The sequence below is a fragment of the Chrysemys picta genome, chromosome 13, assembly GCF_011386835.1.
Source record: "Chrysemys picta bellii isolate R12L10 chromosome 13, ASM1138683v2, whole genome shotgun sequence".
NCBI classification, from domain to species: Eukaryota; Metazoa; Chordata; order Testudines; family Emydidae; genus Chrysemys; species Chrysemys picta.
The window spans coordinates 44,204,929-44,220,207 of record NC_088803.1 but is presented as its reverse complement, the minus strand read 5'-3'; the positions used below and the strand labels follow the sequence as shown (position 1 = coordinate 44,220,207).

The 15,279-nt window shown below is 41.9% G+C and overlaps 1 protein-coding gene across 1 annotated transcript; it reads right to left on the bottom strand.

The window, feature by feature from the left end:
• Positions 1-6,010: 6,010 nt before the first annotated feature.
• CIMIP1 (ciliary microtubule inner protein 1) lies at positions 6,011-12,531 on the bottom strand. The gene is made up of 3 exons (XM_005305828.3): positions 12,308-12,531; positions 10,305-10,403; positions 6,011-6,578 (listed from the first exon to the last, which is right to left on the bottom strand). The coding sequence occupies exons 1-3, from the start codon at positions 12,434-12,436 to the stop codon at positions 6,423-6,425; spliced, it is 384 nt and encodes a 127-aa protein (XP_005305885.3). The 5' UTR covers positions 12,437-12,531; the 3' UTR covers positions 6,011-6,422.
• Between the last annotated feature and the right edge of the window lie 2,748 nt (positions 12,532-15,279).

Below are 15,279 nucleotides of genomic sequence, written 5' to 3'. Positions count from 1 at the left end.
CCCAGGGGTTAGGGCAGTCCCTGGGATGTAGGAAAGTCAGGTCCAGGTCCCTGCTCCAAATCACACAGAATGGAGATTCAAACTAGGTGAGTGGTCAAACTGCTGGTGTATTGGGCATAACTGGACAGGCCCCTTCCCAGAAAATTCCTGGCTGTCCTTTTGTCTGAGATAGTTGGAGAAATGCCTGGTTTGAAAACCCTACCAGAGCTTAGAGCGTGAGCTAGGGTGCTGAGCAGGTTGGCGGTGTCTTAGACTTAGGCAGCTTTGCGCATGCCCAGTGATGGAAGCTTTGGAGGTGCCTCCAGGATCAGGTTGCAGCTGAATGAGGTGTTTTGAGGATCTCGGTGGCACTTATATGTTGGATTTAGGCACTTTAAGCTCATGCTGACTGTACACATAAACAAGACTTTTGTACACGCATTTTTTAAAAAATGCATCTATTTCCCTGCTTAAGAATACTGCTATTAACGCGTAAGAACCTTGTCTACAAGCAATGTTTAAAGGACAGGATGGCTTCAATGGTCTGTGAAAATGTTAGAAAACTAGGGAACCGCTAATATATATTCCTTGGCTAATGAGATTATTTAACTCTATTTGTGTTAGTCAAAGGTTTTGAGAAACACATTACTCAATGAAACTTTAATTGAAAAATAGCAGATTTTTATATACTCAAGTGCAATTTTGGGCTTAAAAATTAGCAAACTGTAATTTTTGTCAAGTATCAGAGGGGTAGCCGTGTTAGTCTGAATCTGTAAAAAGCAACAGAGGGTCCTTTGGCACCTTTGAGACTAACAGAAGTATTAGGAGCATAAGCTTTCGTGGGTAAGAACCTCACTTCTTCAGAAACACTTCTTGTTTTGGTTTTGCAAAATAAAAACCCAGGAGTTGTTTCTGAAGAAGTGAGGTTCTTACCCACGAAAGCTTATGCTCCCAATACTTCTGTTAGTCTCAAAGATGCCACGGGACCCTCTGTTGTAATTTTTGTGTACATTCAAGCTTTGACTCATGCAGAACTATGTATGTAAAAGCTGTACAAACAGAATTACAGCTGTCTTGCCTTTTGCTTCATTTTTGAGTTTAATCGTTTAAAAATCGGGGAGTTCATTGTCTTGATATTCCACTAATGTGTACATTGAGTTTACTAATACTGTACTGACCTTCAAAATGGTGTGCTATTTTACAGTGTGCAGTGACATTTATGTGCCCTGTTGGACTCCAAAAAAGATGTTAATTTTCATAGATTATATGTCAAGTTTGAAACAGTACAAGGTAATTTAGTACTTCTACGTTGTCCATTTGCACTCATGGTTGGAGCAGTTGACTGGACAGTTCTCTCTAGTACAGTTACAAAAGAAATTGTATTAAATACAGAAAAGGCAAAAGAGGAATCTTGGGAAAGTAGATACAATCAGAGCAATACAAAATGATTTTTTCAAAAGTTTAATTAAACAAAAAAAAATCTCCGCTGATTTGTGGATCAAGTAATGATTAATTCAGATTAGATGAAGTGATTCAGATCCTGCGTACGAGTATTTGAACATCACTGTTAGGTAGGGCTCCGTGTTTGTCACGGAGATCATGGAGGTCACGGATTCTGTGACTTTCTGCGAACTCTGTGACTTCTGCGGCAGCCAGTGTGGCTGACCCCAGGGCTGCGCAAGCAGCTGGCTTCAGGGGCCAGCTGCTCAAGTGGTCTCAGGGACAGTCACACCGGCCACTGCTGGAGTGGCTCCTCAGCCAGCCGCTCAGGCAGCCCCTCAGCCAGCCACACCAACCACTGCTGGAGCAACCCTGGAGCCAGGGAACGCAGGAGCCGGGGCCGTTGCGACTGGGTCCTGGGACTGCCTGAGCAGCGGTCCCGGGGGCGGCCAAAGCAGCCACTGCTTGGCGGCCCCCAGCAGTGGTCCCAGGGTGTCCAGAGCTGCCGCTGCTCGCCGGCCCCCGGCAGTGGTCCCGGGGCAGCCCCCCAGAGCACCTCCCCCAGCAGCGGCCCCCCCCAGACACCTGCGCAGTAGCAGCCCCCCGGGGCACCCCCTACCCCAGCAGTGATCCCTCCCCCAAGATTTAGTCAGGGATATTTATAGTATAAGTCATGGACAGGCCACGGGCTGTGAATTTTTGTTTATTGCCCATGACCTGTCCATGACTTTTAGTAAAAATACCCGTGACTAAATCATAGCCTTACAGTTAGGTTACCATCAAAAGGCCTCTTAACCGAAGCAAAGTAGAACACAAATACTTATTCTTGGTCTTGAGTTAGTTTTCAGGTATCAGTTATAAACACCAGCAATTTACAGTTGCAGATTGGCAAGCTGGGAATTATTTTGGGTTTGTAAAATGTTGTCAGTCTTGTTTTGGTTTTGCAAAATAAAAACCCAGGAGTTGTTTGGAGCTGAACCACATTTTATACAAATCACCCACAGGATACAGGGTGCCATTTCTGGTTCTTCTCGAGTCAGTCAGTATTAAAAAAAATTCAAAATACAATCTCAACAGTGTTGTCTCTCCTTTGTTTGGCTCCATCTACGCTGGCATTTAAAATAGTGCTCTCTGAATTTTATGTGCCTTTTCAGCTATTAAATTACAGGTTCCTCTGCAGCACAAGCATTTATCTGAAACCAGATTGGAATTCAAGGGTCAGTTTACACTTGCCTTTAAAATAAGTCTGAGAACCATTTAATGGAAAATTTGTTAAATATAATCAAAATGGGCCACCTTCCTGACAGCAATATAAACACAGCTCTGGCAAGGAAGGAAGGAAGACATTGATCAAAAACACTGACTTCTAGTATGGCCCTATCTGTTCACTGAGCACTGTGTTTTCTGTTTAACGCTGTGTTGTTTGTAGCAAACTTGAAACTTCAGATACTTTCCAGAGTCTGATTTTAAATTACTCCTTTACTCTGGTTCTAAAGTAAATTGTCTGTGGGGTGATTTCTGATATGGGTTCTCATTCTTTGGGTAATCTTTCCAAAGGATGTGAGTCACCTCTCCATTATTTGTAAAGAATATGGAGAAAGTCAAATGTTCTTTTGTGGGCATTTGGAGTGGGATGTTAAAGTAAAAAAATAGATGGGCTGTTGATCATCATGAGTCACTTCTTGGGAAGAAAAACAACAACTCACTAACAGCTGACCTACTGCCATTTGTGCCAGCGGGTTGTTGCTGACTCAAGAAGTAGGTATTGACAGCTGCAGGATGCACTGGAGTTTTGATAGCAATACTACAGATAGAGGATTTTTGAGGTAGGGAGAAGTCACCTGTTAATTTCTGGGATTTTTTAAATCTTCCTTTAATTTCAAATATCTTCACAAGTTAAACAACCTGCAAATGGCTGTAAATTCAAAATAATCATAAAAATATAGGGCTGGAAAGGGACCTCAAGTGGTCATAAAGTCAAGCCCCCTGTGCTAAGGCAGGACCAAGTAAACCTAGACCATCCCTGACTGTTGTTTGTCCAATTTGTTCTTCAAAACCTCCAATGATGGGGATTCCACACCTCTTTTGGAAGCCTATTCCATTACTTAACTATTCTTACAGTTAGAACGTTGTTCCTAATATCTAACCTAAATCTCCCATGCTTCAGATTAAATCCCTTACTTCATGTCTTACCCTTAATGGACATGGAGAACAATTGATCACCGGCTTCTTTATAGCAGCTCTTAACATAGTTGAAGATTGTTATCGGGTCCACCATCAGGTTTTTTTTTTTCAAGACTAAACATGCCCAGTTTTTTAACCTTTCCTCATAGGTCGCGTATCATCTCTGGCACCCTGCATCTGACTCCACTCCCATGGCTTCCAGTTCTGAGCAATATTGCTCTTCATATCAGACGAGAGGTTGCCACTGGAAAGTTACTGGAGAAAGTACGTGACAACTCAAGCCTGCCGCTGCACAATGACCTTTTTAAACCACCAGCTGCATGTCTGCTGTCATGTCGGCCATTACGGACTCATCTGCCATGCCAGGATGTTAGGATGGAAACACTCTGGCGAGAGGAATGGATATCTGTTATAATCCCCAACCAGTCCCTCGTCACTGACCCCACAATTTCCCTGCCTGGTTTTGACCTGCCCCGTCACCAATGGTCCCTGTTGAACAGGTTCCGGACCGGGCAAGGTCTATGTGCAGCCAACCAGTATCACCGGGGTCTTCGTGACAGCCCTTTGTGCAGCCGCAGCACAACACAGACTATGACGCACATTGTCAGTGAATGCCTGCTGCCTAGGTTCAGTGGTGGCTTAGAAGAACTGCATCACACCACTGAAGATGCCATCGCTTGGCTAGACGACTATGCACATGCTAAATAAATAGGTTGGAGTTATTAAACCTTTTATCACTTATTTTGCCCTCCTCTGGACTTTTTTTTCCAATTTATCCACATCTTTCCTAAAGTGTGGTACCCCAAACCCGACACATTACTCCAGCCGAGGCCTCAACAGTGCCGTGTAGAGCTGGACAATTGCCTCCTGTGTCTTACAGCTGACACTTTGGTTAATACACCCCAGAATTATATTAGCCTTTTTTGCAACTGCATCACATTGTTGGTTCCTATTCAATGTGTGAGCCACTATCGCCTCTAGATCCTTTTCTGCAGTACTATTGCCTACCCAATTATTCCTCATTTTGTAATGGTCCTTTAATGGACTTTCAGCTAGGTGGCGTGTATTGAAGTGTTAACACGGTAAAACAGGACTGAACCCTGCAACAACAGCTCGTTTTCACTGGGATAGCTAAACCACTGTAGCTGCACAGGGCAAATCATAATGTTGATTCCACACTGCACCAGTGTAAAGTGTGACTTGCACTGGTGCACGGCTCAGATACAGGCGACTGATTTCAGAAATAAAGAAGCCATGCTATAATAGCCAGACTGGTATGACATAAGTTTTTCCACCTTAAACAGTACAGCAGCTCATTTGTCCCCAAATGTAAACCCAAACAAGTGAGACTGGTCCCTGATCCCCACATTTGGTAACACCACAATGATTATTATAAAGTCCTTTGTACCAACAGCAAGAGGAAACGGGTACCTGTTAGAAGCCAGTGATTTCTCAGCACAGATGAGAGGGACCAGTTTGCACATAATTATTTGAGACCCACTGAAAGAACTCAGTACCAATGCCCAGTAAACTCAATAGGAATAGGAATCTTTCCATTGATTTTAATGTCAGGTGGATCAGACCCTCAAATGTATCAGGTGAGGCAGAGAAACCTCATTCTGGTTTGCATTCAGGCCTAATTTATGTGCAGTAGCAAAGTGCTTTTAATTTTAAACCTGTGCATGTTATATTGCACTCAGCTATGCAACTGTGAGACTAATGTGCCTGTTTGATAAGTGGGACACAGGGTGCACTCTATAAGCTCTCTAAACGTCATGTGACAAGCATTTTCAATCAAAGAGTGAGTCGTTCTGTAACCTGACGGCTGTTCAGTGGGTTACTCAGTGACCTATAGGCAATGCTAACGGGTTTGTATGATTTTTTGTTTTTCTTTCTTTTTTCAAACCCACAATGTTTCTGAAAAATTAGTGTGAGGGTTTTTTTGTTTGGTTTTGGTTGAAACACGAGGCATTGTGTTTGCTTCTGTAAAATTTACATGTTTTGTACATTGCTGGATGGCTTTGGAGGTGTTTGAATGCAATACAATTACTTGTATTTTGCCAACTTTGTTGCTTTTGTCAGCTTTTTCAACAAACTATTTCTGAGTCTCTGACCAACTCTAGATTATGTAAATTATTTTAATATAATTACTCTAATTCAATTGCTTGAGAAATTATTGTAATATTATATACAGTTAAATGATCACCAGTGTACATATGGATACCTTTTTGATCATTCATCTAAGTGGTTCTGATACTAAAATAACTGATCTTGAAAGCAACCTGCTTGCATGTAGATAAATAGAATCTATGGGAACTATTTATACTGATCAGGCAGCTCAACAGGGATCCACTAAATAACACAAATGTGTTCATTACACAAACTACCTATAAAGCATACACAATGCAATATACAATGTATTTAGTAATTTATGGCTTAGTTACACATCTGACTCACCAGCACAGTTACAGATGAGTTGTAATGCAGACAATTAGAAGAGTGCTACTTAAATAATCTTCCTAAGATTCTTTTACAGGAAAACTTATTGCAGAATATAAGGTGTTTAAATTAGAGCTGCTTTCCTGGATAAAACATTCCAAAATGTGCACTAACAGTATGTATACAGTAGACTTCAATAAAACAGTAATAACTGACATGCTACATTGCTCACATATACCTCTCACCTAATATATTCCTGACATTATGCACAAACATTTATCCTCTAATATCAATTTATGCAAATCTGACATTTGTTCTACTGAATATTAACTTAGATTAAGAAAAAATGGCTCAATATGCCTATTCATTATTTCTTAATGTCAATCAGAGGGTTCATCAGGCCACTTCAGATCCTTGTGAAAGGCACCTTTGCAGCTTCTGATCTGATAATAACGTTCAAGTTCCAGTCCTGGCACAGATGATCTCCAGCCAATAAATCCTTGAGTTGTTTTAGGGATTGGAGGAGATGGGTAGACCTGAAATAAGAGTAAATAAATAGAATTAAGTATATTTCTTGTCCATTTCTATTGTACTGCCATGCAACATGCTCTTTTGTATTCTAGTGTTGATGGAATGGACAATTTTTTTAATTGATGAATGCTAATACTACTTCAAAGTTTAAATGAATTCTGTCTTTAAAGTAGTGCCAATTATATGCTGTGCCATCCTGCATAGTGCTGAATAACCTTCAACTTCCAAGAGTTGACTAGCACCCTACCGGATTGAGCCCATAATACAGAGGTCATCATTAAAAAGCATCTAGAATATTTTGGGGGCCCATTCTACAGCAAGCTATGTTGAAAATATTTTTAATAGCAATGGAAAATATTAAGAGGTTCTGGTTAAGCAATTGGGATTTTTTTGACCAACAGGCTTAAAAATTATTGCAATGCCTAAATCAGTGTGTATGGAAGAAAATAAGCTAGTTCCAAAGGTAATAAACAAGAGGTAATCAGAAGTTAAAAGGAAAGCATTCCATTTGCCATCCAATCCTCAGTTTTTATCAACATACATCTGATTTTTCAAGTTTTCTCGACTATTGAAAGGCACCTTAAGCAAAAAGAAGAGTATGAAAATTAGCCTTAACTTAATTTGGCAGGAAAGACTTAAGTGTTTAATATATTTTAGATTATAGCGTCTCATCATTATCTTTGTTTAATAAATTACTAGAGCCTTTGTTTGGTTTTCACTGTTAGAAGCAAAATTTAAGCCAATGCTTTAATTGTTTCCCAACTATCAAATATTAAAATAATCTCTGGGTAGGTAACATTTCTAAACAAGGGAAGCAGACATTTTGGTACCAAATTGGATGTAACATAGCAAAGAAATAATAGTTCTAAGGCCAAACGCTGAAGCTATTACTGAAGCTGGCTCTTGCACCGAGAACTACTTATCCTTTAAAGTCTGTTTCTAGCATAAAAGATGGTTCTGCATCAAGTTAATCAGTAAGAAGGAAACAAAACAAAAGCCAGCATTCTCCGATCACTGACTGCGCTGCTTACTTTGGCTGAATCAGCCTACTAAGGCACATTAGAAGTGCTCTCTGTTGTACCACTTTAACATCTGGGGACTTACTCAGTAGAGAAATACACAGGGAGAGAACCATGTTTCAGTTTATTCTTTTGCCAGAGTTGTTTTGCTTTGTTCCTTGGCCAAGACTGAAAAATGTTTTTGATATTTAGGTGGAGCACGTCCTTTGAAGAGATGATTTTCTATTGCCATAAACGCCACCCACTGAGCAGGATAATGGCGAAAACAATGTCCCACCTCTATTTGCAGGAAAGAGAAGGGGACGAGAAGGCAAGGGGATTGCATGTCTAACCCAGCCAAAGGAACGGACATGTCATTACTGTGCATTGCCATGAGAGAGAGCAAATGGGATCATTTCAAATCACCGATTTAGAAACCATGAATATGGATCTTCATGTAAAAGGATGAACTGCTGCATAGATCCCAAACTAATTCTTGCTCTCCTTGGCAAAGGTCAAATCTGAAGCCTTGGCCTCTGTTTCTGTGCACACACCATTGGCTGCACATGCTAATCTTACAACTGAGTGACCAACTGCCGAATTTGTAATACACACGTTGAATGCACAAGACAGGTGCAGGTGCAATTACTTGTGCCTACAAATTAAGGGTAGGTCCACACTGCAGCTAAGAAGTGTCATTCACAGCTCAGGTAGCTGCATGTGCACTAGCTCTGCTCGAGCTAGCACGCTAAAAGAAGCAATATGGTCACAGCGGCATGGGTGGCAGCTCAGGCTAGCTGCCTGGGTATAACCCCATCCAAGATATGTACTCGGACAGCTCGCCCGAGCCGCCAATCATGCTGCTATGGCCACAGTTATTTTTTGTGCACTAGCTCAAGCAGAGCCTGTGAGAGTGCGTCTAACCGAGCTTCACATCTTCCAGCTGCTGTGTAGACATACCCTAAAAGTGCAGACATAGGTAAGCTTGGCTCTGACTTGAATATTTGGACTTACAACACGATTTAAGAATGTGAAGCTCTAACAGCAGAAAGGGTGGCACTTTTTCAATTCTAACATTCTGCACTAACTTTTTCTTTAATTTTCAGTTATTTTGATTTTGATAGCAGCTTTGTGGCTTATTATTTTTGTAAATCCTTTAAAAAGAATTTTTTTTCCACCAAGAAGTGGGGTTTCTAATGTTACTTTCTTCCATAATATGGTACGCATCTCAATAGAGATATTGTCTCATGGACTAACCTCCCCTCCCATTGGCAATCGCATGACCCCCAGCTCACCACCTGTTTCTGACTGAGTATCCTGCTCACTGGCAATTAGCAGTTACTTAATTGCTTACATGGAAGAGAAATATTAAGAAATTGAATGTATTGTTGGCTTCTTTAATATGAGCCAACAGCAGGAACCAAGAACAGCCAATACCATGTCACAAGTCAGCTCTCAGCAGACCACCAGTGATCAATGGATCTACTGCTATAAGGAAAAGGCTACAATAACCAGGCCAAAGGAGGAAGAAGAATTCACTTCATAGTTACAGACACTGATGCAATGTTACAGCAGATTCTGTAGTAGTACTGATAGAGAGACAGGTATTCATAGTTCCTTTATAGATATATGAAACAGGAGCGCTCTCCCAAGGAAATGATGATATAAGGCCCTGACTTAAAGAAATCTGCCCATGCGATCTTTTACTCCAGCACAGTTCTGGTCAGTTCAGTGGGGTGAAATAAGGGTCCGTGGTGGTGGATGTCTTTGTAGGATTGGGGCTTATGGGGCTTTCAATCCTTATGCACACAAGTAATCCTTTTGAAGCCCCGGGGGTCTCTCTAAATTCTACTATCTATTAACCTAGCAGCTCCCAAATGTCTTCCGTTGGTGCCCCCTTGAAAAGGATGAGTGAGAGTCTTCTCACATTACAGGTTGGCACCATTGCCACCAATTTTATTCTGCCCATTTTCTCTTCTGTTCTCTTCTGCCTTTTAATCTTCCCCTTCTCATGTGCTTTTATTTTTGCTTTGTTTTGTGGCTACATGCTGCTCTTTTGGCTACTGAGCAGAAGATTGCCTGGGTGGGGACATCCACTTGACGTACAAACACTGTACAATTATGAATTAAACAATGTGCCAGGTTCCACTGTCAGAAACAGGTGTGTGTACAACTCCCACTGGCATTCAGGAATATGAGTAGTAACGACCTGCTATAAAACCAAATTGCTGAATCATCAGTTAGAATATAGCCCAGTAGGAGTAGCAAGAAAATCTAATTTGTGCCACTAAGAGGGCTTAAAATAAATAAAATCCAGAAAAAAATGATTTGTTTCAATAAAGACAGAGTAAGGATTTGCTTTTACAATGTTGAAGTTGAAAAATGGCTCTTAAAAATGGGTTATGATAAATCTTGAAATCATTGAGAGATGGAGGGGGAGAGGGGATTCCACAGAGCACCTTATAAATACTACTCCCCCTCCTCGCCACATTAGATGACTGATCTGATACTATATAAACCTTATGTTACACAGAAACCCATAGTAACAACCACATCTAAAGAGAAATTCCCTGGCTTAAGTGAACCCTTTAAAGTATCCCTGAGGTTTCCAATACAACTTAGTCTGACCTTTAGTGGAAGACCCACCTCTACTAGGTGACTGACTTTTAGCACTTGGGTGGCTGCTTAAGACCGATTTAACCTATATTGCCATTTTTAACTCTATTGTCTAACCTTAATATATTTTTCCACTGGTGTTACACGTCGGATTTGTAAATGTTCTGGAAGCTCTATCTTAGGCTTAGTGGGTTCTTTCCTTTCGTCTTTTATCAACTAAAAATAGAATATCAACATTAATCAAAAATTAACACTTCAGGCTAAGAAATGTGTTGTCCTAGCATTTTAATAGCTGATCTCTAAACCATTCCCATCACTATGGTATCTGTGCACTGTGTTCTTGGCCCCCAATACAGGACTATTTATTATACAGCTTTGGAAGCTGTTCTAATGCACTTTTCAGTTTCAGAAAGGGCTTTAATTCTGAATTGAAGACAGGCTGAATTTTGCTGAGCACCCTCAACTCTCTCTTACTTCACTGAATCGAAGACACCTGCACATTTGTTTTGTGTGACAATAAACTAAAAATTCGTAATAAAAGTGCCAAATACATTTGCAATATACAGCGAATAGTAGTATATGGCATTAAACATATTGGTTAAAGCTTATATCGTGCTTTTCATCTGTAAATCTCCAAGTGCTGTACAAAATGTAATTTACCCTGTTTGTAAAGAAGGGATACTGAAGCCCAGAGGGCCAGATTTTCAAAGGTACATAGGCACCTAACGATGTAGATGGACAATAGGACTTAGGCACCTATCCTTCTTAGGCACTTTTGAAAATCCCATTAGGCATTTATTTGCATCTCTAAGAGTCTAAGTACCTTTGAAAATCTGACCCAAAGAGATTAAGAGTCTTGTCCAAAGTCACACAAATCAGTGGCAGAGTTGGGAACAGAATCCACATGCCATCCAATCCATGCCCTAACCATTGGATCATAATATATAAACTTGCAACGCTGCAGCCCCTTTCTGTTATTGCTGCTTGTGTTCACATTTGTTACAATTTGTTTTAGGTGCACTTAATCATTCTTTCAAGACATTCAATACAGGAAATCTTATGCAGAAACTAGTCTCACAGAGAAGATCGTATCAGATAGTCAATTAAATTCAGTAAAATATGAGTCACTTAATCTGCATCCTGTAATGTTTAAATATACAGGCCATGAACCTCTTCCCATTTAAACCAGTGGGAGGTTTGCCATTAAATTCAGTAGCAACATTAACCCTATTTCAGTAGAGATTATTTTAGCACATGGTAAAATTCCTTACTAAAAATTAAATTAGCTAAATCCTTGCCCTCCTTCCATTTTAAAAGCATCTCATAGACAAACAAAGGGGAAATATTCTCCTGTCAGTGCATCTAGTTCTGGTCAGCACCACCGAGAGTGATGTGCATCAAGAGGAATATTAGAATATGTGCAACATACAAAGTACAACTTGTCATATTTTATTCTGAAAGAAACTGGAACTATCACCTTAAAAGAACCCCATTTGTTAGTACTCCTACAAATAGGGCTCCAAGTTATCAGTGCTTATCTACACTTATATGCTCCATTCATGTTGTCTGCAAAAGAAGACCAAGATTCTTTGAAGAAATATATTTTGCTGCTAGAGAGACCTTAGTCAAGTCCTGCTATTTCACCCAATTAGGGGGATTGGATTGGGGCTGGGTAGATAGCCTGATGCTTGTTTGATAACTGACCACGGCTGCCAGCCTCGTTAGCAGGAGCTATAAGGCTGGCAGGAAGGGAGAGGAGAGGAGAGGGCAGAGACGGGCCCGGATCGGATCGGATCGGACCCGACCCAACCCAACCCAGTCTGTTGCTGGCCAGGTCTGTGGTAGGCTAAACTGCTGTAAAAAGGCTGGATATAGTTGGGAACTGGTGGTGGGGACTTGATCACAAATAAAGAGCATGGGTGTTGCACCAACCTGAAGTCCCCCTGAGGAGAGGGAGAGAAGGGCTGAACCAGAGGGGCATGGTGTGCACCCTGTTACAGCTTGGCTTTCAATAATAATGATTCTAAACTGGGACATCTTAACTGAAAGTTGTACCTAGCTATTCTGGGTATACTAGTCAAGTACATTTCATACACATACTACATCAAATTTAGTTTTACCTCCTCAAAAGGTGTTGTTAAAAATCCCCATTTGATGGACCATTTCTTTGCAGCCTCAAACTCAGTTTCAACGTGGTATTTCCTGAAGCAGACAGAAATTATGTTTGAAAACTCTTTCCCAGCTATCATTAAAATAAAAATTCTAAAGTCACAAAACACAATTTAGGATGATGAGAAATGTAAATTATTAAGTTGTAGTCCCCCCAACTTAAACCAGAAGTATCTGTATTAAAAATTTAAGGCTCAAGAAGTCTCAGCCAAGGATCTTATCAGAGAAAAGTAAGACTGAATATGTCCCCTGCTAAATTAGATTCATGTTTAGAATTCATGCTCAGATGAAGTCTCAGAAACATAATCATTTGGGAATCCTGACTCAATAACACTGGCAGATTTTGTTACAGTAGTGGCCAGTAATCCATGGAAAAAATGACTCTATGAACCTGTCAATGAGAACAGACCTGATTTCATATTTCATATGTCTCAATTAACCAAATATACCTGTTAAGAATGAACTACAGATAAACTAATTTAATAAACACACACCAAAATAACTATGACCATTGCTTAGACTTTAAGCAAAAACTCTGCTCAGAATTGCATTTACTACACTTCTTGTTGATTATTCATCTATTTTTTTCTTACCTTAAGAAAAAGGACTTTACTTGCTATTTTTCCCAATTACTATTGGTACCTGCCACTCCACATCACGCACATATACATGAGAAAAATGGGTGTAACAAGAATCATACCAATGACTGTGGAGTGTATTGATGAATGAAACGCATATGTAGCCCACCTCATATTCATGTCTCATCAGCTTAGCTTTTCTGTTCAGGAGTGTACTTGCTACGGTTTTTTTAAAATTAAAACAGGTATTTAATTTCACAGAGACATCAAAGCTTTTCAAGAGTTTTACACGGTATAACACTTATCAGGCAAAATCTGTCATATATATTCAGAGATGAGGGAAAATAGAGAGAGAAGGAAGGGAATATTAACAAAGGCAGTGCTATATATAATAGGCCATTTAGATAAATAAGTATTTATCAGGAAACCAGAGAGCCCCGAGGTCAGTGGATTCAGTGATGGGAAGAAATGAGGATTGGGATAGGGAAGGTCATTAGGATAAGGTCCTGGGAATGGGCATGAGAGGGGGAAAGGTGTGCAATGTGTTTGAGGCTGCAGGAGGGGAGGCATGGGTACCAGAACTGTGTCTGCAGGATTGGGGCCAGGAGCCATGTGGGATGGGGTGAGCCATGTGGTAGGGTGTGTGTGCGTTGGGGTGGGCTTCTTCTGCGGGGAGGGGGTTGTGTCTAGAATTGAGGCTGGTATACAGGCCACAGGGTGAGAGGAGAAGTTTAGGGGATGGGGCTTTGGAGTTGGAAAGAGGGGGTTGGAGATCGCAGTGGAGGGGGGAGATTGGGGTAGAGACCCAGGAGGGGGGGTCAAAGCAAGGGGTTGGGGGAGGAGATTCGGGTGGTGACCCAGGGTGGGGGGAGTTGGAGCGAGGGAGTGGGGGAGGATTTTTGGGTTGCGACCTGAGGGGGGGGACGCGAGCCAGAATGAGGATTGGGATGGGGGGCAGGAGATTCAGTAGTGACTTGGAGGGGGCGAGTCAGAGTGAGAGGAGTGGGGGGACCTTACCAGATGTTATCCTGAGCCACAAAGTTGAATTGCTGGGTGGGGTTGGTGCTTCTCTGTGCCATGGCTCACCCCTGCCCCCACTAGCGCCCCCCTAGAGGTTGGGCTGAGCCCTCCAGCGGCTCCGGTACAGCCTGATGCCTGGGACTGAGCCAGCCTGGCCCTGCCCTTTGCCATCTCAGGCGTTGCTAGGAGACGGCGGCATGTTCAGGCTCCAGGGAGGAGTGACTAAGGCCTGGCACCCGGTTCCCAGGCTACCGCTGCCTCTCCCTGTAACGAGCCCCCCAGAGCCTGCTGCTTGGATCTCCCCTTTCCCCAGGACCCCAGCCCATAGCTGTGATCCCCAATACATCTCAGCAGCTTCCCTCCTCCTGCAGCACCCAGCCCTAACCCAGCTCCTCAGCACCTCTTCTGACCCCCCACACTCTGATCACTCCCAAATCCAGCTCAGTATCTTCCCTCCTCAACACACAGTGTCCTACCCCCAGTTACCAAGCAATAGCCCTCCAAGTCCAGAGGTTGCTGAGAGAGAACAGCATTTCCAAAACCTCAGGTCGCAGCCCGGGAGTCACCGAAAGCTATAACCCCCACAAAAAGCCACCCCAAGCCCACACACCACTGAAACTCATAGCCCCAAAGCCGGAAAGCCTGCAGTCCCCACAGAAAACCACTCTAAAACTTTGCCTTCCTATTCCAGAAACCATTGAGAACCACGCCCCCTTCAATGCCCCCAAACGACTGATAGGGCTCAGTGCCTTCCCAAAAGAAGCCTGAACCACCAACCGTAATCACTGTTAGTCATTACCCCCTCAAGACCCACATTACCACCCTAAATCCCAAAATCATTTTTAGCACATGCCAGCCTTCCGTTTTAATTTCCCCAGAATATTGACTATCTGCTCTATCTCCATCCTTTATGTATTTCAAAGGGAACAAAAATGTATGGGCATGATTTTTTATTTATTATTATTTATATTGCAGTGGGATCTAGGAACCCCTGTCACGGATAAAGACCCTATTGTGCTGTGCAAACACAGAACCAAAAGGTGAGCCCTGCCCCAAAGAATTTACAATCCAGCTAATGCAATCTATTGTCCTGGTGGTGTATATAGCTTTTCACTGTTGGCAGGTACACCACCGCCACCCACCTCCCCAAAACACAGTGACCCCTGACACAGCTCTGCAAAACAATGCAATTAAGGAACACCGGGATTATTACTACTTAATTGTGGTGCTTTCTGAATAGCAACATAAACAGGTGTCCTTCATGATCCAGCTAGTTTTTAGAAAGCCTTTGGTTGTGCAAGCGTCCTGCATGCAACTATTAGATT

Coding starts and splice junctions, on each gene's coding strand:
- CIMIP1 (XM_005305828.3), bottom strand. CDS start 12,436: ATGATAGCTGGGAAAGAGTTTTCAAACATAATTTCTGTCTGCTTCAGG. Junction 10,404..12,307: donor TAACAACACCTTTTGAGGAG/GTAAAACTAAAT, acceptor TTCTATTTTTAG/TTGATAAAAGACGAAAGGAA. Junction 6,579..10,304: donor CAGTGGAAAAATATATTAAG/GTTAGACAATAG, acceptor CTCTTATTTCAG/GTCTACCCATCTCCTCCAAT.